General features: G+C 39.1%; 1 protein-coding gene across 1 annotated transcript in view; it reads right to left on the bottom strand.

Moving 5' to 3' along the window:
• Nucleotides 1-22,812, bottom strand: part of Arhgap28 (Rho GTPase activating protein 28) — a 162,504-nt gene that overhangs the window by 50,445 nt on the left and 89,247 nt on the right. Inside the window, exons 2-3 of the mRNA XM_013027159.1 lie at nucleotides 15,817-16,028; nucleotides 7,509-7,726 (exon numbers count right to left, since the gene is read on the bottom strand). Coding sequence (XP_012882613.1) covers nucleotides 7,509-7,726; nucleotides 15,817-16,028 — 430 coding nt within the window. The remainder of the gene's footprint in view (nucleotides 1-7,508; nucleotides 7,727-15,816; nucleotides 16,029-22,812) is intronic.

The raw sequence follows: 22,812 nt of genomic DNA, 5'->3' as shown, positions 1-22,812 counted from the left end.
TTGCTTCCCTCTATTGTCTATATATAGTCTATATAAAGTGTATATGTTATATTAATAAGAAAACACATATCTGTTTTGAAGTGAAACAGATGCTCCAGAGGCAGCATCTGGGCAGGCCGGGAGGATAACTCAGTATCAAGAAAGCAAGTGTTGTTGTTGTGGTTTGTAAGAATAGACTCAGAACAGCACCAGAACCAACACAATGGTCTATCAACAGATCAGAGATTGTTAGAACCTACTAGAAATATGTTTGGTAACTAGAGACATTCTTGGCTTAAGAATAACATATGAAAACACTGATGTCAAGGAAAGAAACGAACCATAAAAAACAATCAATAAGCTCAGAGTGCAAAACACAAAGGGCAACTGTCAGGATAATTTATTGTAGAAGTGTTTTCTCAACTGTGGACCCAGACAGACCAGCTGCTGGCCACTATAATACTGAACAACAGGGAGTAGATACATGTGGACCCAAGAGAGGCACTCAGTTGGGTTGGCTACCTTCTTTGGGCAGATTTCCAGGACAGCAGTCTAGGCTGGGGACCAGAACAGACCTCAACATCAGGTCATTCTGGACTTCCACAAAACATCAGCCATGTGTGGTATATAAACAAATGAGGTCCTTCCTTTTGGAACTAAAGGTGTGTGCTTGAGCTGTGGTCAATGAGTATCTCAGACAGCATAGCATATTCAGCAGCAGTGTTAAGAGGTGAAGCTTTTAAGAGGTCACAAGGATGGGAGGATCTGCACTTATGAACCAGATTAATGCTGCAATCTTGGAACTGGGTTATTTTGTGAATGAATTTGTAATGAAATGAAGAATTTGTTCTTCCCCTCTTTCTCCCGCCCTCCTCTCTCTCTTTTTATCTCTCTCTCTTTCCTTCCCTCCTACTACCTTCTATCATGGGGTGATGTAACACAAGCTCCTACCAGATGTGGGTCTAGTCCCTCAATTTGGACACCCTAGACTCCAGAAGTATAAGAAATAAACCTCTCTTCTTTATACAATTACCAGTCTGTGAACTTCCTTTACATCAATGCAAAGTGGAGTAAGTGTGTGCTCTCATGAATGTGTGCTATAAACTGACACTCACATACTGTGTAAATATGTGACTTACACAGGACCTAGTCAGCCCTTTCATTTTCTTTGGGAGAAATGATGGTAGAGAAAACACAGCAGCACACACACAACAGTGTGTATGTGTGTGTGTATCTGTGTCTGTCTGTGTGTGTGTCTGTGTGTTGGTCGTGGTGCCTGAACTGTGGGCCTGGGCACTGTCCTTCAGCTCTTCGGATCAAGACTAGCGCTCTATCACTTGAGCCACAGTGCCACTTACGGCTTTTTCTGCGTATATGGTGCAGAGGAATAGAACCCAGGACCTCATGCACGCAAGGCAAGCACTCTACCACTAAGCCACCTTCCCAGCCCAGCAGCAACAAATTTTAAGTCATTCACTAGTTAATTAGTAAGTATAATTCAATTGTTGAACAAAATTTTTAAAAAGGAATGCAGTGCTATACATTCAAGTTAAAACACAATTGAGAAGAAAGATAGGAAAAAAAGAAAACATAATAATTTAGGAATTTCAGAGAGACTAAGAGACTACTGTAACTATATATGAGAAAATATAGCCAAGGGAAGAGAAATCAGTAAAAAGGAACAGTATGATTGGCTGAATTTAAAATTTAAGGGCTAAATTATAATCACCAATGATAAAAATTAGAATTGAGAGTCTACTAAATGATACAGACTAGATAAAACAAACAGAGAAAAGAAGATCTGACAAATATAAGAAACTATGTAAGAAATATGAAAATAATCCAAACAATGAAAAACACTTCTTAATAATAAAGCAAATGAGCTAGGCTATGGTGGCTCATACCAGTAGTCTCAGCCACTTAGGAGACTAAGACTGTGGACAAAGGTTTCAGGGCAGTCTAGGTGGAAAATTCATTAGATTCTATCTCAAAGGAAGAGTGAGCTGCGTTCTGTGGTATGCACTTGTTTCCCAGCGCTGACAGGAAGTGGAAAATCATTTAGTAGCAAGTCTGAACAAAAAGCAAGACCCTATTTCAAACTAACCAGCGTAAAAGAGCTCTGGAGCATGGTTCAGTGGTAGAGCATCTGAGTTCAACTATAATACCATCAGAAAAAAAGCAAAGCAGTATCTACAAACTTCTGAAGGAAGTAGCTTTTGCACCTAGTAGTTTCAAACTCACTAATTTATGATTTACGTTTTTTTGAGTATAAAAATTTAGTATCAAGACTTTGTATCTGCAGACAGGCTCAAAGGCGAACGGTACAGTTTGCTCAAATATAACCTTTATGTGATTATGAAAGATGAGTATTTATTGTTGTACCATTTGATTATACTAGCCTGTGAGGAAGAACTTCATGGACTTGCAATAAAGTATCTTAGGATCTCTTGGTATGAAAGTAAGGTGTGTTCAGCAGAAACCAGGTGTGGAGTTTGGAATTTGGATCTTTTCCGGAGCTTTTTGTCACAAAACTGCAGCTCAGGCAGCCACAGGGTCTCTGGGTGAAAGAATGGCCAATCCACATTTGCAGTTTGCAGTTTAGCAACTGCAAACTGTGGTGTTTAATAGGTTATAAACTACAATGCTTTGGGGTATTTTTGCTTTTTTTTTTTTCTGGTCTCAAGGCTTGAACTCTGGGCTTAGGCACTATCCCTGAGTGACTTTTGCTCAAGGCTAGCACTCTACCACTTGAGCCACAGCACCACTTCCAGCTCTTTCTGAGTAGTTTATTGGAGGTAAGAGTCTCATGGACTTTCATACTTGGGCTGGCTTCAAACTGCAAGCTTCAGATCTCAGCCTTCTGAATAGCTAGGATTACGGTATGAGCCACCAGAGCTGGGCTCTACAACATACTTTTAACGTAATAATTTCAATTTAGTTATGATGGGTTTAGGAGACACAATGTTATTATTTACTGCCTTGATATCTGATAAACTTGGGAGCTCCCTTCTTCACTTTGCTACCACAGGTCAGGTGGGAGCCAACCAACCCGCCTTATCCAGGGGCAAGACCCAGTTCTTACCCCTGAGCAGGAGGATTCTGTTCCCACTGCCTGTAGAGTTCTTTACTCAAGCCAATCACGCCCTCCTGTGTGAACCAGGCCCCTGTCTGCTTGATACCTTACAACTCTGGTTGTTCAACTCTGGGTGTGCAGGTAAGGCAGGCAGTGTCTTCTTCCCTAGGCAGAGAGTATGTGTGACTACCTGCTCTCAGTCTCACATGTCCAGTTCTGAGTGTTGTGTCCTCATTCATCCTCATAACCCTGGGGTAAAGAGTGTGAAATCAAAATGGTGGGTAGAATTCGGCAGGGTAAAAGGCTCATAGAAACCTTTAATTTACTGGAGCCTGGTGGTCATGCCTGTATTCAGGAGGTGATGTGGGAGGATTGTGTGTTCAAAGCCGGCCTGGTCTATGACATAGTAAAACCTTGTGTCAATAAAAAGAAATAAACCCATTATTTAGACATAAGTATCTATTCTGACTTGCTCCATCCTCTGGCTGCTATCAGGGGAATGGAGAAAGCTGAGAAGACTAAATAGCATGGGGGTCAAGTTACTGGCTAGACGCCTCATGCAGGGAAGAATACAGAACCTGGAGCCACCTGCTGCCAACTTCATGGAAAATGCAAAGACCTCTGAGCAGATGTAGTTGCCCCCCCTTAGGAGAAATAGAATGAATGAAATGAAGTAACAATAAGCAGAAGAGATGAGCACAATGGGACCACTCACAGCTCCCACTGATCAACCACCCTTCTTCCATCCTCAGATACCCTCAGGCCACAGAAGCAGCCAGAACACAAACAGGCCACCACCAAACCATTCATCAAATCCTGAAAGGAACAGAGAGCTAGCCCAAGTAAGTGCAAAGTTATAAGTGCAGACACACTGCCTCATGTCACATATAGGAAATAAACCCCAGAGAACAAATGTCATTGCCATCTTCATCAATGGTACACAGGTTATTCTTGTAATAGAAAAGATTCTCTCTGTGTGTAGTAGGAAGTAAAAAGGAAAGAGGAGGAAACCACTAAAGTATCATAGAAGAACATCTCCCACGGTGAACTGTCTGATACCATGAATCTAATTGAAAGGAGCCAACAACAAACCCACATCCATCCTCAGTCCCTCATGCACAAAGGGACCGGGGCACTAGCTCTAAGGTGACTCAAGCCCCATACCAAGTGGGACAGATTGGGGCATGAATTTACTTCTGAAGATAAATTCTTCTCCTGAAACAGCTCTACAGGTGGTTACGAACTTGGATTCAAACTCGGTATTAAAATGGACACGGAGTCAGGATTCATTGTTCACATAATTGACATGTTGAGTTGAAATCTCTCTATACAAGTATTTAAAGAGAACAACAAAAAAGAGCTGGGCACTAGCGGCTAAAATGCCTGTAATCCTAGATACTCAGGAGGCTAAGATCTGAGAATCAAGATTTGGGTCTTGTCAGGGTAAGAAAATCTATCTCCAATCAACCACTAAAAGCCAGAAGTGAAGCTGTGGCTCAAATAGTAGAGTACTAGTTTGGAGCAAATATGCTAAGGAATAGTGCCCAAGCCCTGAGTTCAAGCCCTAGTACTGGCAAACATACCCACAAAAAGATAAAACAAAATGGACAAGGAAGTATGCTGCAGATGTAGTTCAGGGAAGAGTGCACTATGTTAAGCATGTGCGAGACTCAAGGCTCAATCCTTAGCCCCCCAAAAAACAATCCTCCCCGCCAAAATATATTGCATGACTCTAATGAAACTGGTTCATTCCTGTGCTACATAACATACTACTTTCACACTTAGAAGATATGACAAGGTTCCCCATGAGGTACTGAACCTTAAAATAGCCCAACGCTGCTTCCCACAAGATATTCCCATTTATAAAAAAGTACTAAAATATCAAATATTATATAATGAAGAGAATGAAATCAACAACTGAAAGATCTGTAGAAGGTGACATGAGACTTCCCACAGATTTCCCCAGATTTTGACTTCTGGCTGTGGCTACAACTGTTTTGTTTGTTTGTGTTTTGTTAGAGAAAGTACAGGTGGAACGTGTAGTTATTTGCAGACTTAACTATTCATTCCTAAATTTAAGAGTGTCTTTTTTCTTCATTATTTCAAGGTAAATAGATCTTTCTTCTCCCACATGTTTTATACAATGCCTGAATTACTTTTTCTAACATTCTACTCAGTTCCTTTATCTGATCTGTTGACTTTTTTTTTTTTTTTGCATGGCACTGTTGATATCTTTCTCTTTCGATATATCCCTTTTACTATATAGTAAATATGTAGCATCTTCTTCAAAGGCTAGGTTTATATAGCTGACAAGGAACAATCTGAATTTTTTAAAGCTGCGTACACAATACCAGGCTTATACTGACTGATCTCTCTGACTGCCCCTTCCCTGTAGTAAGACCTCTTTACTCCCTGAAATACATGGTTCTTCTTTTATCTTTCATCATTCACTGCCTTAGACCCCATTCCCCATTCCCCCTCTAGAATGGGGGATATAGCAGAAAGATCTGAAAAGGAGCAGGAAAAGAAGACAGAGGAAGGTCCCAGGACTATTCCCTTCCCTACACATGAACTTAGCTAAATGTTATCTCCACCATTCTTGGAGTTGGAAGTTGTCAATTACACCTATGTGTTTCAAAGAAGTCAATGACTTCATTTCTTTCTATACTTAAAAGCTCCACTGAGCAAATGCCCACTTTGTCAGGGAATGTCAAATAAGAGAGAAGTTTACAAAGAAGATTCCTTACCTCACTATTTTTCATGTTACTAAAAATACAAAGTCTCAGGAAACCAGGAAAAAGTAGATATGGATTGCTTAAAAACTAAAGATTCAGGAAAAGCCTACAATCTCATTCTATATCATTTATTTCATATCTATTTCATCTACTTGATCTGAAGTAGATAGACATCCATGTGGGAAAGGAAGTATAGAAGAAAAGTATTGAAGACCTCACAAGATGATTCCATAGACAACTAAAGAAATGAGCCTGGGATTTTTCAACAATCAGGACAAACCTTTTCTTTGATAGACATTTTGACCAGGACATCAGCAGTTATGTCTTGGACTCAACTGTGGGAGCCATCTTTACTCAATGATAGCTGTAGAAAATTTCCACCATTCAGAAAGCCATAGGTTTTTAACTAAATTGAAGTTCAAACAGCCGAGAACTCAAATGTGGTTACCTACAAGTATATCATAATTGCAAAGATTCTAGAATTGGACTGTTCAGTACATAAGCTATAAGCTTATAAGTGACTGTTTAAATTTAAATCAGTTAAGGTTAAACAAGGCTAAAAGTTCAGTTTCTTAGCCATAACAAGCCATACTTCAGTCAGTTCCTCGTACATGTGACTGGGGGCTACATACTATTTTTATGTTTGTACAAATCCAAAGTCTTAGGGAACCTGAAAAGTATAGGTATGCTTATTGAGACAGAAGGAAAATGGACCATTGGGAAGTTTTATTAAAGAATGTGAGGATAGTATTATCACAAATGCAAAGGTTAATTAAGCATATGTGAGCATCTGGGCAACTATCCTTTATGATTACCATATCTAACAGACAAGAGGACTACAATATAAAGTGACTCAAATTGGGAGGCAGTATTTAACCACTGATATTACAACGAAATGATAAGAAACCTAAATCAACGTGATTGAACAACTTGCCCCAAGCAGGATATCAAATTTCCTTCTTGAAATATACTAAACATTTCCGAAGTTCCAAGAATTCTGTGTAGAACCTCACGGCAGATTGTGCAGAGAATGAGTTCAATCGGTACATGCTGAATCACAGTGCAGTTACTGCAGTGAAACATTGCAAGGATGCAGTAAGTGGAGGAAGGAAGGAGTTGTAAGGCAGAACTAGCAATAAACCAGTGTCGGAACAAGAGAAATGACTCCCACTTCTGAAAATTGATTACCATGGAACAGATAGGGTGAGCTGGAACTTCAACCAGTCATTTCTCTTAAAACATGCCATGCTTCTTCTGTGTGTGTGTGTGTGTGAGAGAGAGAGAGAGAGGGAGGGTGGGAGGGAGAGAGGGAGACATAGAGATCCTTTTGCCCATGCCCATTTAATTCTAGTATCTTTCATTTTGTTTTTATTATGTTGATTTTGTAAACAGAAATGCTACCCTACTTACCATCCCCTCATTTAAAACAACTCACTTGAACTTGCTTACAATCTTAGGTTATTTCCCTGAGAATCCACAGAATTTCCAATGTTCCACTGCCAAAGAAATTACTCCCCAGCTTCAACACAGAAGGGAGTGAATATGTTTTGGAGGGAGAATACAGTCATAGGAGGTAAGGAATGATCACTTGAATTCAAGTTTATAAAATGTATGTGCTGTCTGCTTTAGTTTTCTCTGACAGCTAGGATGGAACCAGCCTGTTGTGATATTTTTTTCCATCCAAATAAAACTAAAACCTCTATTTACCCATTCATACTTACAGGAGATTCACTGACTCCAAAGATATCTCTGACATCCCGCACAGACTGCTTGTTCTTTTTCCTCATGGTTTGGGTGTAGGTGTTGTATCTCTTCTTTACTGCAGCTGCTTGCGTTCGAGTCAAGGTTGAAAGCAGGGCTTTGCCATCTTCCTCTTCATCACCAGAGATCAGAGTAGACAGACCCACATCTTGTAGCCACTCTGCTTCAAGTTCTCCTTCTGTGATGTAATATGGCCAAGAGAAGTGTAAGACATTTCTACACGATTGTAGGTCTGTGCATATCATACAGCAAGGGAGACTTGTCAACAATATGGGACTTCTGCTGGAGTTATGAGAAAGGGCTCCAACAACAGTGAAGGAAATGTCCAGATTCTAGTTTTAATATGTGGCATTTGAAAATATCATCTAGTATAGCACAGTTAACTGGGTAACTTGAAGAAGACATTTTCCTTGCCAGAGACTTAAATATAAGCTATATATGAATATTTAGATTAAAATCATAACCGAAGAAGCATGGTTTAATGGAACACAAAGGGTTTCTTTTTAAAGCAGGTTCAAATCCAGAATGATCACTTACTAGCTAAGTAATTTTTGTTATATGTTAAGATATGTCTAAGCTTTAGTGTTCTTATTAGCAAAACGGGGGTAATGAGGTCCTGCACTTTTCTGTTGCCTGGCAGGCATTCTGGTTATGTTTAACTTTCTCTTAGGCTCCAACACTGGATAAGTCCCAGTTTCCCATGTCCTCCAGGATCCTCAATGCATCTATCTAGACATCTGCATTATACAACATGCTTCTGGTGGTCACCCTTCTGTGGGACAGCCCGTGCAACTTACTTCACTTACACTGACCTCCACCTGCCAAGCACTCATCAATGGCCATGTCTCGGTCATAACCTACTCCAAATCCACCAAGTGGAGCTCCCCATGGAGAAACCTGCCTTAGGCCACAAGGAGGATTTCAGCCCTTAGGTACCACGCTCCTTCTCTCTTACTTCCCATCTACTGGTTGAGTGTTCAGGTCCTAGGTGGCTTCCCTCCTCTTTATCTCTGCACAGCTCACTAAACCCCCTCTCTCTAGGATCTGTGAGTCATATACTGCTTTTGTTATTTCACGAGTCTTTACTGATCAACATACACAAACTTAACTTCTTTCCCAGCCCAAGCTCTTCTAGAGAAAGATTGTCTTGGTAGGGATGAACTGGACAAGATTAGACAAGAGTTACAAGGGTACATGCCAGAATAAACAAGTGCTCTGGCAGCAGGCCGTCTGGTCATAGTTTGGCCACTTTTCCACACCATCAAGTCTCCCACCAAGATGAAGCAGTTTCCTGTGAATGGAATAAATGGAAGCATCCACAACTATCTCCTCTGGAGCTCCATCAGGACAGGGCTAGAGTTTGTAGCCACTATCGTGACAGAAAGTATAATTCCTAATGAGATGGTTATCCAACATTGAGCATAAAGTATTAGGTAGTGGCTGGGTATTAGATTGTTTTGTAAGCAATGTATTTGTTAAGATGGCAAAGAAATTTGGAATAAAATGGGGTATTCATCAGATTGTTTATTCTTCTACATATTTACTTTATTCTGAACATGGGAATTTTCAGTCTATTTTTTTAGAATACAAGTCCAAAACCCAAGATTCATCTGTGTAAATTAACTCCATTGTAAGAGGAATGTACAATAATAAAAGGAATTAAGGATGATAACATCCTGGCATGGCAAATCCACTACACACGCATTGCTGGGTAGGATGCTAAGCAAGTAGTGCCTGAATGAGGGTTGTTTAAAGAGCAGATTAGATTGATATGTAAACACATGTCAAAGCCCAATCTAGCAGGCCTGGACTCTGTTTACATTATTACATCATTGGGATATAAACAAAGACTTCTAATGTACTCCAACAGCCCAATTTCTCAACCAGCCAAACATTTGATTTGCCATCTTGTTTTTATTGTTTGTTTGCTTTGTAAGCTGTCTCTTTCAAAGAAAATGAAAGGTGCATTTATTATACACAGTCCTAACCTAAAATAACTTTAAAGTCAGTGGGTGATGAAGTCTAAGATTTTCATTTCTAAAGCTAAAAGTTTATGAATATAACTGAACATGGTGTTAAATGTTAGATTCTTTTTTCTCTGTCTACTTCTGTAAGGTGTTAATAAAGGAGTAGGAGGAAGGAGTAACCTGCAGGTAAGTTAAGATAAAGTCAAGGAGAAGTTGGTCTAAATCCTTGAACTTTTCACTGGGTGAAGCCTTTGTGGAATATGTATTCCCTAGGTAAGACATAGCGATTGCTGTTTGCTGAATTATGTGGATTGAGTGTATGTTCTGTACTCTAATTGTCAAGTGTGGAACTTGAATCCAGAGCACTCCTTTGAATTCCAGCTCCACAAAATCAACTACCTACTCAATAGCTACTTGGCTTAGTCTACCACATCATGTCCAAACATGTTCAAACCTGAGGTTATATACTCTTCATTCACAGCTCTAGGCCTCTTTCACTCTTCCACATTTTAGCACTTAAAACCTACCATCTAAGCAAGCAATAGGCTAGCAAGGTCCTAGGAGATATTCTTGATATCTTCCTCCCTTTTACACATCAACATATCACCAAGGCATTTTCTTATTACCTCTTTAATAAATTTCAAATCCTCTAACTTCAATTTTTTGGAGAAATTTAACACATTTTTATGTTTTTTAAAATTTTTATTGTCTTTTTATTGTCTTTAGTTGAACAAAGAGGTTCCCATTCTACAAAACAGTATATGAGGACAAGGTGTCTGACAACATTGTTACCCATAGCTCCTAACCCATCCCTTCTCTCACTTTAAAAAAAAATTGAGGTAAGGTGATTACATAAATTTCATATATTTCACAGTATTGTGGAATAGTGATACTTAAAGTCACAAACACATTTTAACCTTCATAAGGCACATTGTCATTATCATGGTCTACACAGTTTGTGAATTCGATGGGCTTTGACAGTACAAATTATTTTTTCCATATCATATGATGTTTACATTTCTTTCCTTTTGCTTAGTGTAGGCCCCACTACTGATGAGTGGATCCAAAAATTGTGGTACTTATATTCAATGGAATATTATGCAGACATTAGAAAGGACAAAATAATAGCATTTGCAGGAAAATGGATGGAACTAGAGCAAATTATTTTGAGTGAGGTAAACCAAGAACAAACGGACAAAGGGCACATGGTCTCCCAGATATGTGGATGCTAAAGCCAAAATACAGGAAGATATGACAAAGTAAACAGGACTCAAGAAACAAAGGACAGCCACCCATTTTGTCGTATCATTACTAAATGACTTCAGGTTCTTGACCATATATATGGTAGATATATGCACGCAACAGAGGGAAGCCAGGAGTGGGAAATGGAACAACATACAACAAAGGGGCCCATCAGCTGTACTGCACATGGAAGAAAAAGAACTAAGCAACCCAAAGACAGCAATGGGAAGGGAGGAGTGAGAGGGAAAGAGGGAAAGCCTACAATTGTTTTTTGTTTTTGTTATTTTTTAATGGACAAAGAGTCTCACTATGTAGACCGGGATGGCCTCAAACTCTCTTGTTGCCCAGATTAGCCTGGAACTCCCAGTCTCCCTGCCTCAGCCTCTTGAGCCTTGAGATTACAGCTGTGAACTATTATACCAGCTTCCACCAATGAGCCACCAAAAAGCTGGAAGTGGAGCTGTGGCTCAAGTGCAAAAAGTTCTGGGACAGACCCTAGGCCCCCAGTTCAAGTACCAAGGCGCATGTTTGAACACACACACACACACACACACACACACACACACACACACACACACACACACACACACACACACAGAGCTAAGCTAACCTTATCTTTGACTCAGCTACATTACCAAAAGTTCTCCCTACAATCATTCTTGATACATTTCCAACCCATTTTTCAACATTTCAAAATGAAAATGACAATAGTGCGATGGGTTCCCCCTCCCCTCCGGCTTTAACATGGTCTACAGGGCATATTCATACCATTCTTTCCTTGCCTCCTGTTCTCCAGTGATACTGGCCTGCTTTGGAAACTCAGAATCTCCTTGTTCTGTTTTGCTACAAGGCTTCTGTCTCTAGTCATAGGCAACTTCTTTTTGTATGCAGAAAAACCCTAAAAGATTTTAAAGTAGACAACTACTAGTAAATGAATTTAGGAAGGTAATGATGTATAAGAACAGATACAAAAATTGACTATATTTCTATATTCTTGTAGCAAACTGTGACAAAGGGAGGAGAGAGAGGTGACCAAGAGAGAGAGAGAGAGAGAGAGGAAAACAGAGTGACTTTTAATGATCTCCATTAAGTCCATGGAGAAATACAGACAGGGTGAGAATATTTGCAGTTCATGTATCTTACAAAAACTTGTATCCAGAATATGTAAAAAAATTCATGCAAATCACATCACTAATTAAAGAACAGGGTTTTTGTAGGTTTGTGTGTGTGACTGTGAGTGTGTGTGACTCTGTGTGTGTGTGTGTGTGTGTGTGTGTGTGTGCCAGTACTGAGTACTTGAACTCAGGACCTGTCCTAGACTAGAGCTCTACCATTTAGCCACCGCTTCACTTCCAGCTTTTGGGAGTTAATTGGAGATAAGAGTCTCAAAGACTTTCCTACTTAGGTTGTCTTCAAATCGTGATCCTTAGATCTCAGCCTCCTGAGTAGCTAGAATTGTAAGTGTCCATCTTAAAATGATAGTTTCTAAAGACAGTCATAAGACTTCATAAAACCACATACATGAATGTACACTAATTACAGGAAAAATCTGTTTGATGCTATGAGTTATTTACTTATATTAAGCAAACTGGCAAGAAATGTTTCAAAGATATGGGGAAGGAACTGTGTGTCATTAACCTCCTGGGAAGAATATGAAACAGTATAATCTACAAAAATGCACATATCCAAGAGAAATAAAAATATGTGTCCACAAAAGATTTTTACAAACTAATTCATAGCAATCTTATTCATAATGGCCCAATTTTTTAAGCAACAATGACAACAATGAAAACTTCACAATTCTATTAACATGGAAGTTGATTAAATATGTGACACATTCTTATAATGAAATGCTACCATGAAAGTTTGAATTGTATCCTCCACCAGAGTTATAAAATCTTAACCCTTGGCGCCTGTGAATGAAAGATTATTTGGAAGCGGTCTTTACAGATGTACATATGATATAGGTCCAATACAGTCATTAGAATATCATGTTGTATTTCATAAAAGTACATAATTCTAACTTGACTGATTGTACTTCAATAAATAAAAAAAAGAAACAACTTCCAAACAAAAACTTTAAAAAGTTGAGATGAGGTCATCTGGTGCAGAATGAGCCCTTAATTCCCGGTCATTGGTATCTGAAGAGGAGAAAGGACAGAGAACATGCACTGTGGCAAAGTGACTATGGAGGTAGAGAATGGCACGGTATTGTCTATAAGCTGAGAAGCACCAAGAACTGCCAGCTTCACTAGAAACCAAGGAAAGAGCTTAGAGGAGATTGTCCCCTACATTCCACAGAGACACCTCCTAGACTTCTGTATCCTGTGACAACTGAGAGGAGATCATGGTATGTTAAGGTGGCCCTAGTAACTAACACAAACCACCCACAAACCAAAAGGAGTGAACTATTGATATAATAGCTGAATCTTAGACATATAAGGTTTAGTTTAGTTAACTAAGACAGACACTTAAAAACTTGTGATGCCCAAATATTGGAATCGTGGCTGCCTTGGCTCAGGAATAGTGTGTCATTGCCTTGATAAAGGAGATGTTATGCATTGATTGATATATTATCTGCCTTGATCAGTGTGAGGTTTTAAGAGTACATTCGTTTGTCAAAGATCATTGAATGATACACTTAAGATCTGTACAAATACTTCAAGGACAGAGCTGAATGAGGTGGTTAATGCCTATAATCTCAGCTACTTTAGGTGTGGAGATCAGAGGAGGATAGTTTGAGGTCAGACCAAGTTAAAAGTTAGCAAGATCGTAACCCATAAACTGTGCAATGGCACATATCAATAGTCCTAGCTATATGGCAGGTCAAGACGTGTGTGTGTGTGTGTGTGTGTGTGTGTGTGTGTGCTGTGTCTTGGAGCTTGAACTCAGGGTCTAAGCTCTGCCCCTGAGCTTTTGTGCACGCTACCACTTGAGTCAAAGCTCTACTTCTATTGCTTTTGGAGATGAGAATCTCATAGATCTTTAAAAAATTAAGTGTCTGTCAATAAATATTCAATTCTAGTTAGTAGGTCTATGTTTTGTAGCAGTTTAGACTAGTAAGCTTGAAAATATTTTCCATGTGTTTTAAGTGTGAGTGAACGTAAATACATGGTAGAGATTGGGGTCCAGTTGCCCACTGATGGAGAAGAGAGTTATAAATAGGAAAAGAGCAGCTGTGTACTTTACTAGACACTTTCCATAGCACTCTCAAGACCAGTGTGATCAGCAGCAACCATTCTGCTCCTTACTGATAAAGAGCTCTTTACCTGTATGAGTTCAACCTTTGCACACTCCTCTATTAAGATCATATAGTGTTTGGCTTCCTGTACTTCATTTATTTTACTTCACAAGTGACAAGTCTTCATTTTATTTTTATTGGTGCCAGTCCTAGGGCTTGAACTCAGGGCCTGTGCACTGTCCCTGAGCTTTTTTGCTCAAGGCTAGTGCTCTACCACGTAAGCCACAGCTACACTTACTGATTTTTTTAGTTTACTGGAGATAAGAGTCAGGATTTTCCTGCCTGGGCTGGCTTCAAACCATGATCCTTGGGTCTCAGTCTCCTGAGTAGCTAAGATTATAGGTGTAAGCCACCAGCACTTGGCAGATCTTTATTTTTTTAAGACCAGAAGTACTGCAATATGTACACATAGCCTGTTTTCTTTATCCATGAATCAAGTACCAGATCCTTATGATGATTTCAGAAGACATAGTTCTTAATATAGATCACTAGGCAAAAGAAAAGTGATATTGTATACATGGTGTTTTCTTTATATCTATCTATTTTTCTGCATTAGAAAAGATGAGAGGTAAGGAAGTAAGCAAAGGGAAGGAAGAATGCACTTCACTGACAGGATGGTTCTCTTGCAAGGGTTCTCATAAAATGTATGCAAGGTGGTCTGTTTTTATGCTGTAGGGAGTCTCCTAACTGAGCTTTATCCGGATTATCACTTCTCAGTGAAAGACAGATTTGTAGAAAAGAGAATGAAGAATTAAAACACCTTTTTTTGTTGTTGTTTCCTGATACTGGAGATTGAATTCAGGGTTCCCTTGATAGAAAGTATTGTACCACTTAAGCCACACCCACAGTCCTTCAGCTTTAGTTTTTCAGTTACATGACATTTGGCCGGTTCAGGGTAGTAAGGTCCCTAGTTCGTTTTTCAGATAGAGTCTCAGGCTTTTGCCCAGGCCATCTCAGACGCAGATCTTCCTACCTCAGCCTCTAACCTATCTGGGATAAGGGTATATAGGCCACTGCTCACCTCCCATAGCCAAGAAGGTTTTTAACATTTCAGTTTATCCTATTGCTTTGAGGACAATCAATCACTGGCTAATAGACATCTTATATATTCACCTAGCAACAACTAGGCCTAGAAGCGATAACCAATTCTTTTAATTACAGGTAAGGAGTTTTGCCTTCTCTGATAGCCAGGTACAATTACATACATTTGTTTTGACCATCAACTTCTTTCAGTTTAGTCTAGAATATTTAAAGTAAACATTATTTCATACAAACTAGGTAACTATAATACATTAATAATACCAGGGAATGCTTCATAGTCAGTTTTAGTCTCCAAAATTGTACTGGAATATTCTCATTCCTCCTCTTTGTTTATCTTCTGTCTCTCTTTCTCTGTCTCTGTCACTCTCTCACACACACACATGTGCACACACATGCACACGTGCACACGCACACACACACACATATACACACAAACACACACACACTCCTTCCCACCAATAGTAATCCAGTCACCAAAAACAAACACCCAAAATAGAATACTCCATCTGCTCAATGACAAATAACAGAGTCCTTATCTAGTGATATGTAAGGGGCTGATCTGGATGCTACTGAAGTGCAGTACTCCTTCAGCTCAGGTCACCTTGGCATTATCCTTGTGCTAGTTGTGTAAATTTAAGTCTAGTAGAGCAGGTGGTTGGGCCAAATTCTACAGGGTGAGTCTCTGAACTACTGATGGAGTGATTCTGCTTGTCAACAGGACAATAGATAGCACACAAAGGAAAAGATAACACATACAGGACAAGTATAGCCCCTTACCATCCAGAGGCTTGACCTCAGTGGGAGTGGACGGCTGTTCCTCCTGTCCTTCCAGGATGCTGTGCTCTTTAAGGTTCTCTATTTCCCGCCAGAAGTCCTCCATAGATGCACTGTCTACTGAAGCTTGAGAGTTGGAGCGGCTAAATGCAGGGGAATGTAGGGACTCATTGGAGAGCATCCTGTTAATTCTTCGGCAACGAGGAATGGATTTTCTGGAGGAAAGAATAAAAGCTGTGAATGCTAAGCAGTGTGTTTGTGTCATAAACTCACAACATTAAATTTAAAATTAATGGAGAGAAGGGATTTAGAGAAAAATCTCCATCTGGTGAAGACCTTTAGTCTCTATTCTCTACACTTCATAACTGACTATGTGACCATATAAAATTAACATGAAAACACCTATCAAACATGTACAGTGAAAGCTTATTTTGTAAAGTGACTAAGATGATGCGAAAGAAGGGTGTAAAAACTTAGCTGCTGATATTTATTAATCCTACTATTAAAAGCTGGGGGAAAGCCCAGAAAAATGACAGCTTTTGGTAAGGATGTGGAGGAACTAGAATTCCGATACTGTTGGAAGATGGAATGGAAGATGGTATAGTCTCTAGGAAAACAATGTGGCGGTCAAGACAGTTTTAAAACACAGTGCTACTGTATGAGCTAACAACTCTACTTCTGGAACATACATCCAAAAGAATTGAAAGCTAGGACCCCAAGAAGTATTTCTATATCCACATTCGTAAGAGGCAAAGGACAAGCCACGTGTCTTAATCACATGTTGATTAAGGGGCAGCTGTTTTACCACAAACAGGAGCCCCAGCTAGAAACTGGTAATCAGAGTGAGGAAACAGTAATGTTCAACTGTGGAATTAACATCCACTGAGGATCAGTAAATTTGGATATGCTGAGCAGTAGTAGATCGTTAAAAAATTTAATCCAAAACTATGGCATGTATAAAGATATATTGATAAACATGAGCGCAAACAGAGAGGGTAAATAATAATTCTTAATAGGACAAAGGAATTCCATTGGCTTATACTGCTAGAAACTCTTCTAGATTTCTAACTCACCTTTAATAGAAAACTTTACAGCTTTATCATTCTTCCTTCCATGGTACCTTTTTGTAAGTAGTTCTATTTAACTAATAATAACATTGTCTTAAAAATCAAACCATTTCAAGAAAATATGAAATATATATATATTTATATATACTTTGTTGGTCTTAGGGCTTGAACTCAGGTCCCTGGCACTGATCCTGAGTTTTTATTGCTTAAGACTAGCACTTTACCACTTGAGGCCCAGCTCCACTTCCAGCTTTTTTAGTGCTTCATTGGAGGTAAGAGCTTCATGGACTTTCCTGCCCAGGCTGGCTGTGAACCATGATCCTCAGACCTTGAAACACCATATTTAAAAAATATATATGATGAAAAAGATTTAGGCAACTTTGCTCAATAATTTGGTGATCAGAAGTTTGCACTGAATTCTATATCTTAGACAAGAAAGGTCCATACTTATGGTTAAAAAACATGAAATCAGTCAGATCAGACATTGCTCTCTTTATCATGTTTGAGGCTTATAAGACTTTTTTTCCTTTTGCAATAAAGCTAATACTGAAAATCACTTAAAAATTTACAGAGCATTAAACACATAAATATCTGTATTGGGTAAGGCTACAATCAACGAACATTGCCTACATAACCTACTGTCCTCCGAGTTCCACGTTTCATGTGCAAAAAAAGTACATGGGTCTCCAAAACTTTTTGCAGTTCTGGAATTATGTAGTTCAATTTTTTTGTGTGTTTTTTCTTTGTTTTTATTTTGGGTCAGTTGTGGGGCCTGAACTCTGGGCCTGGGTGCTGTCCTTCAGCTCTTCAGCTCAAGGCTAGCACTCTACCACTTGAGCCACAGTGCCACTTCCTCAGCAAGGAATTGATCCCAGGGCCTCAGGCATGCAAGGCAAGCACTCTACCACTGAGCCACCTTCCCAGCCCAGTTTAATTTCTTTTTAAAAATGAATATCAATGAGGCTCAGTGGTAAAAGGCTTGTATAGCTTATACAATTCCTTGAATCTGATTCCCAGTAAAACACACACACACACACACACACAAATACTTGATTTGTAAAAAAAAATACAATCTTAGCAGCAAACACAGATCTAGTTCAAATTAAATTATAATAGAAGATATTCTGTGAATATTTGAATCACATATAATTATGACCAAGTATAATTTTTGTCTTTTACTATCCATTGGATTTACTTGTAGATTTATAGGCACATTCTAATTATTACAAATGAGAGAGACCATGCAACCTACATTTCTTTGGGTCTTGCTTACTTCACTTAATATAATTCAAATATAATTACATAAGGTGAAAGTGGAAAGTCTTTTCCCATCCACATCAAATCCATTGTTCTGCAAATTACTTTATTTCCTGATTCAAAATCATAGCAGGTATTTTTTCCATGCTGCCACAATGGCTGCAGAATTGTATCATGTATCTTTGGCAAGTGATATCATCATTATTAAGCAAACAAACATATATAACCCTATATCGTAGCACTGCAAATGTTGGAAGAAGTGAGGAATTTGGGAAATATGTGAATCATAGAAGACTGAGGAATATACATTTAGAACTAGCAATGCCCACTGCAATAACAGAACACAATTTCTAACTTGTACAATAGGTGTCCTGATGGCATTTCAAAGCAAAGACCCCAGCAGCTGACAGGACAAATGTGCAGATTTATCTATGAGCAGCTGAGTTAACATGCTGGTTTCATCTGAGACAATCCACCCAAAAAAACTTTTAAGTGCAATGATCAACTATTTTCTTTGGCAAAAAAGCCAGACAGCATTTTTGGAAGAGCTTTCACTTCTTGGTTAGGGATTCCAATATTTTGCCTTCATCGCAGGATGGAATGCAGGTCAGGACCTTCCTGAGCTGACACATTATTACGTAAGGCTGACTGTCATAGTCTTGGAGCAGTCAGACAGCCTCCCTCGGCAGTCTCTCACTGTATTAGGAGAAAACCCAGCTGAGGTTAAATCAGCTGTTTGTACTTTTTAGTCCAAAACAATACCAGGAAGATGTTCCATGAAAAACAGAATGCAACTGTGCCACAGAGAAACTTACTGGGGAAACACTGTTAGGTTTCAATATAGATTTTAAGTCTATGGTAATTACAGTGTATAGGACATTAAAAACAGAAAAGATTTTAGTATTTCATATATTCAGATGAATCAACTATGATATGTTTGTAGCTCTAACTTACATTATATTGAAATGGCTACGCAGGGATCTACAACTCACTACCATTCATATTGAAGTTTTTTGTTTGTTTTTTTTTTCCTGTTGGTCATGGGGCCTGAACGCTGGGCCTGGGCGCTGTCCCTCAGCTCTTCGGCTCAAGGCTAGCACTCTACCACTTGAACCACAGTGGCACTTCCGGTTTTCTGGTGTTTTATTGGAGAGAAGAGTTTCACAGACTTTCCCGCCAGGGCTGGCTCCAAACCATGATCCTCAGATCTCAGCCTCCTGAGTAGCTAGGATTATAGGCATGAGCCACTGGCACCCAGCCCATTCATATTTCTTATACCACAGATCTGCTGATAACCAATCTCCCCAGCTTTCTTTTCATAATAGGTGTATAATTTGTTTTACTGGGTGTAGAACTTCAGGTGGACAGTGTTTATTGTTGCTTAAGTCATTTTTGAAAAGCCTTCCCTTGTCTTGTGGACTTCACTGGTTAGGTGAAATGTCAGTTACAGGTCTTACTGATGTTTCCTAAATGGAATACTGGTTTTCTCTGCTTGCTTTTCATGGGCTTTCTCTTTATCTCTGTGTTGAGTGGTGTGAATGAGATGTACTAATAGATGTAGCTTGCTTTTCATTCCTTCTGCTTGGGAAGTTACTGAGACTCTAGAATCTGCAGGTTGATGTCTTTCATAATTTTGGAGGTATTATTATCTATTTTCTCATCATATATTTTGCCTACCCTAAATTTTCTACCCTCTACTTCTGGAATTCCAATAGTATGATGATCAGGCATTGCATATTACTATTGCATATTATGTCCTTTATGACTGCTTTGGGTTTTATTAGCCCACATGTTCTTTCTCTGAGCTTCGGGTACAGAATTATTTTTCTTTTTTTTTTAAAGCAAGTACAGAATTTCTATTGCTCTATCTCAAGTTTATTTTTCTTCTACTTATCTAGACTGCTATTAAATAAATGCTTCAACTCACATATTGTGTCTTGAGCATCAAGAATTTCTGAGTCATTCTTTCCTAGGGATTCCATGGCCTTTGTTGTTGTCCATATTTCCTCCTCTAATTTCATTAACATATTTATCATTGCCATTTGAAAGTTCTTATCTCTTAATGCCGCCATCCATTTAGTCATTTTGCCGCTGAACACTGTTAATTGTTCATGGGTCACAATTTCTTTCTTCACTTATATTCTAACCTGTTATTGTATGACATACCTAGTTTTTTTTCTTTTTATTTTATTTTATATTTTTTTAATTTTATTTTATTTGTGGACATAACCTAGTTTTAAAATAATTCTATAAAACATGAGTGATCAGAATTTCTCCAGAAAGGGGACAGTTGGAGTACGAAGCAGATCATGTCAACCCTTCCAAGGGTTGAGCTGGATATAAGCTGAGTTGAACTTTTATTAGTCTTAATTTAATTCTGGTTTCAAATCTGCGAGTACGAGAGGTCTCTCCCACCGAGAGGGCTTTGGTATAAACAGCACAGAACTACAGAATTCTCTCTGCTTTGTAACTCATTTCCTAGCCTCTGTGTTGCTGGGGTCTCTAAAATTTCCAGTGGAAAGAGCTATCATGTAGGGAAAACCGATTCCAATCTGCTATATTATTGCAGACAGCTATCAAAGCTCCACTAATGTCTCCTTGTCCAAATAGAGTCCCTCTACCTAGTCAGAGACGACCTTCTGTCTAGCTGGACACAAACTCTGAGAGTTCACATGCCCAGACAGGAAAGGGACCACTAGCTTCTGCTCACCTAGAAAGCGTTCCTTCTTGCCAACAGCTGAATTCCTTTTCATTTCACATATTGTTTTTAAAAGATAGGGTTTTGACACAGGTGTGGTGGCACTCATCTTTAATTTCAGCTATTTGGGAGACAGAAATAAGAGGATTGGGTCTGAGGAGGTCTCTTTGGGGCCAAAGTAGGAAAACGTGTGTGAAAAACTAAACGCAAAAGGGCTTAGAGGCATGGCTCATAGCAACTGCAAGGTGCTGAACCCAAACTCTGCCCGCCTCCCCCCCCCAAAGAAAGGTAAGATGTTTACATTTATCCTTTGTCTCTAGCAGTTTTGGCCAAAAAGATAATAGATCAAAACCCAATCTGGAAAGGTGCTGGTGGCTCTCACCTCTAATTCTTACTGAGGTGGCTGACATCTGAGAATCATGATTCCAAGCCAGCTGAGGCAGAAAAGTATAACAGACTTTTATCTCCAATTAACCAGCAAAAGACTGAAAGTGGAGGGGTGGCTCAGGTGATAGAACACCTGTCTTGAATGAGAACAAGGCCCTGAGTTCAAGCCCTAATACCAGAAAAAAAATAACAACAACAAAAAGGCTATATCCTAACTAGGACGGGGAATTCCCAAGTAATACTGTGGAAATATTAGGTTTAAAAATTATATTTATCTCTAAAAAATTATATTTGTCTGTGCTCAGCTTGCATTGTCTAACCACAAGTTTACTTGTATACAGTACCATTTTTAAATGACATATTTTTGCTAAGAAATACTTTCCCTAGGGGCCTTTATGATCTCTTATTTTATGGATGGTTTATATGGAACAATTTGTTCTCATACACACTGTATCTGATCCTATCATTAACCCCAAGAAATAGTCAAAGCCAGTATTATATCTTGTAAGATGAAGGAGTTACTGAGAGTGAAGTGAGGACCAAAGCTTCCTATTATAATTATAATTAATGCAAACTCTTCTCTCTGACTTCAAGGCTCAGCATGGTCTCCCTGCCAACTACAGCAGACTCAAATTCTACTGCTATCCCCAAGCATTAGCAACTGGGAAGCTAACCATTTTTCTAAAAGGCAATGCTCTTTCTTCCCTGAGGAAACTTGCTCTCTCTGGAACATTCGCTGTGATTATTTTTTCCAGTCCTGGGACTTGAACTCAGGGGCTTGGGCTCTGTTCCTGAGCCTCTCTGTGCCTAAGGCTAGCACTCTACCACTTGAGCCACAGCACCACTTCTGGGTATTTATAAGTAATTTATTGGAGATGAGTCTCACAGACTTTCCTGCCCAGGCTGGCTTTGAACCACTATCCTTAGATCCTGAGTACGTAGGATTGCAGCACTCAGCAGCAAGATGCTTTTTGTCATTCATTCACAACCTTCATACCACCCCTCAAGGAATGATCACTCATTTGGATATAGAATGTAGAGTTCCTCTAGTGATCCAGGATATAAGTCTGCACCCCCTTTTTCTCATTCATCAACAAAGGGCACCCCTTTCTTATTTGCTTACTCTACTGGAGTGGGAAGTCTCTTTTCCCCACTCAAGTTCAGAGAAAGTGTGCCTATTTTATTAATCCCACTATCTGAAAAATAACAGTTCCAATTTTTGTTGAATGACAAGGGAGCCAGAATATGAACTCAAACTTTCTCAGTCCAGTCTGAATGGACTCTCAATAATAATCTTTCCTAATTCTAAAAATCTTCCAGTAATCGTATATCTCTTTACATCAATACACACTTTTATACTGAAGAAGGTAAGACAGTGATTTACAGGCAAACTCTGAAGACGGTTGGCAGTTGGCCCAGGCTTGAACTGGGTTCTGAGATGTCTTGAGACTACTGAATCTTTTGCATCCTCATTTCCTAATCTGTGAAATGGAAATGTAAATCCCATATACTTCAATTCAAATGAGTCAATTCATGTTAAACGCCTGGCACACGCATTCTCAAGTACAGCTACTGCTATAACGTATTTCC

This window comes from Dipodomys ordii, unplaced genomic scaffold, assembly GCF_000151885.1.
Source record: "Dipodomys ordii isolate 6190 unplaced genomic scaffold, Dord_2.0 Scaffold100, whole genome shotgun sequence".
NCBI lineage: Eukaryota > Metazoa > Chordata > Mammalia > Rodentia > Heteromyidae > Dipodomys > Dipodomys ordii.
Note: the sequence above shows the minus strand (reverse complement) of the source record. Positions and strands in the feature narration are given on the sequence as shown.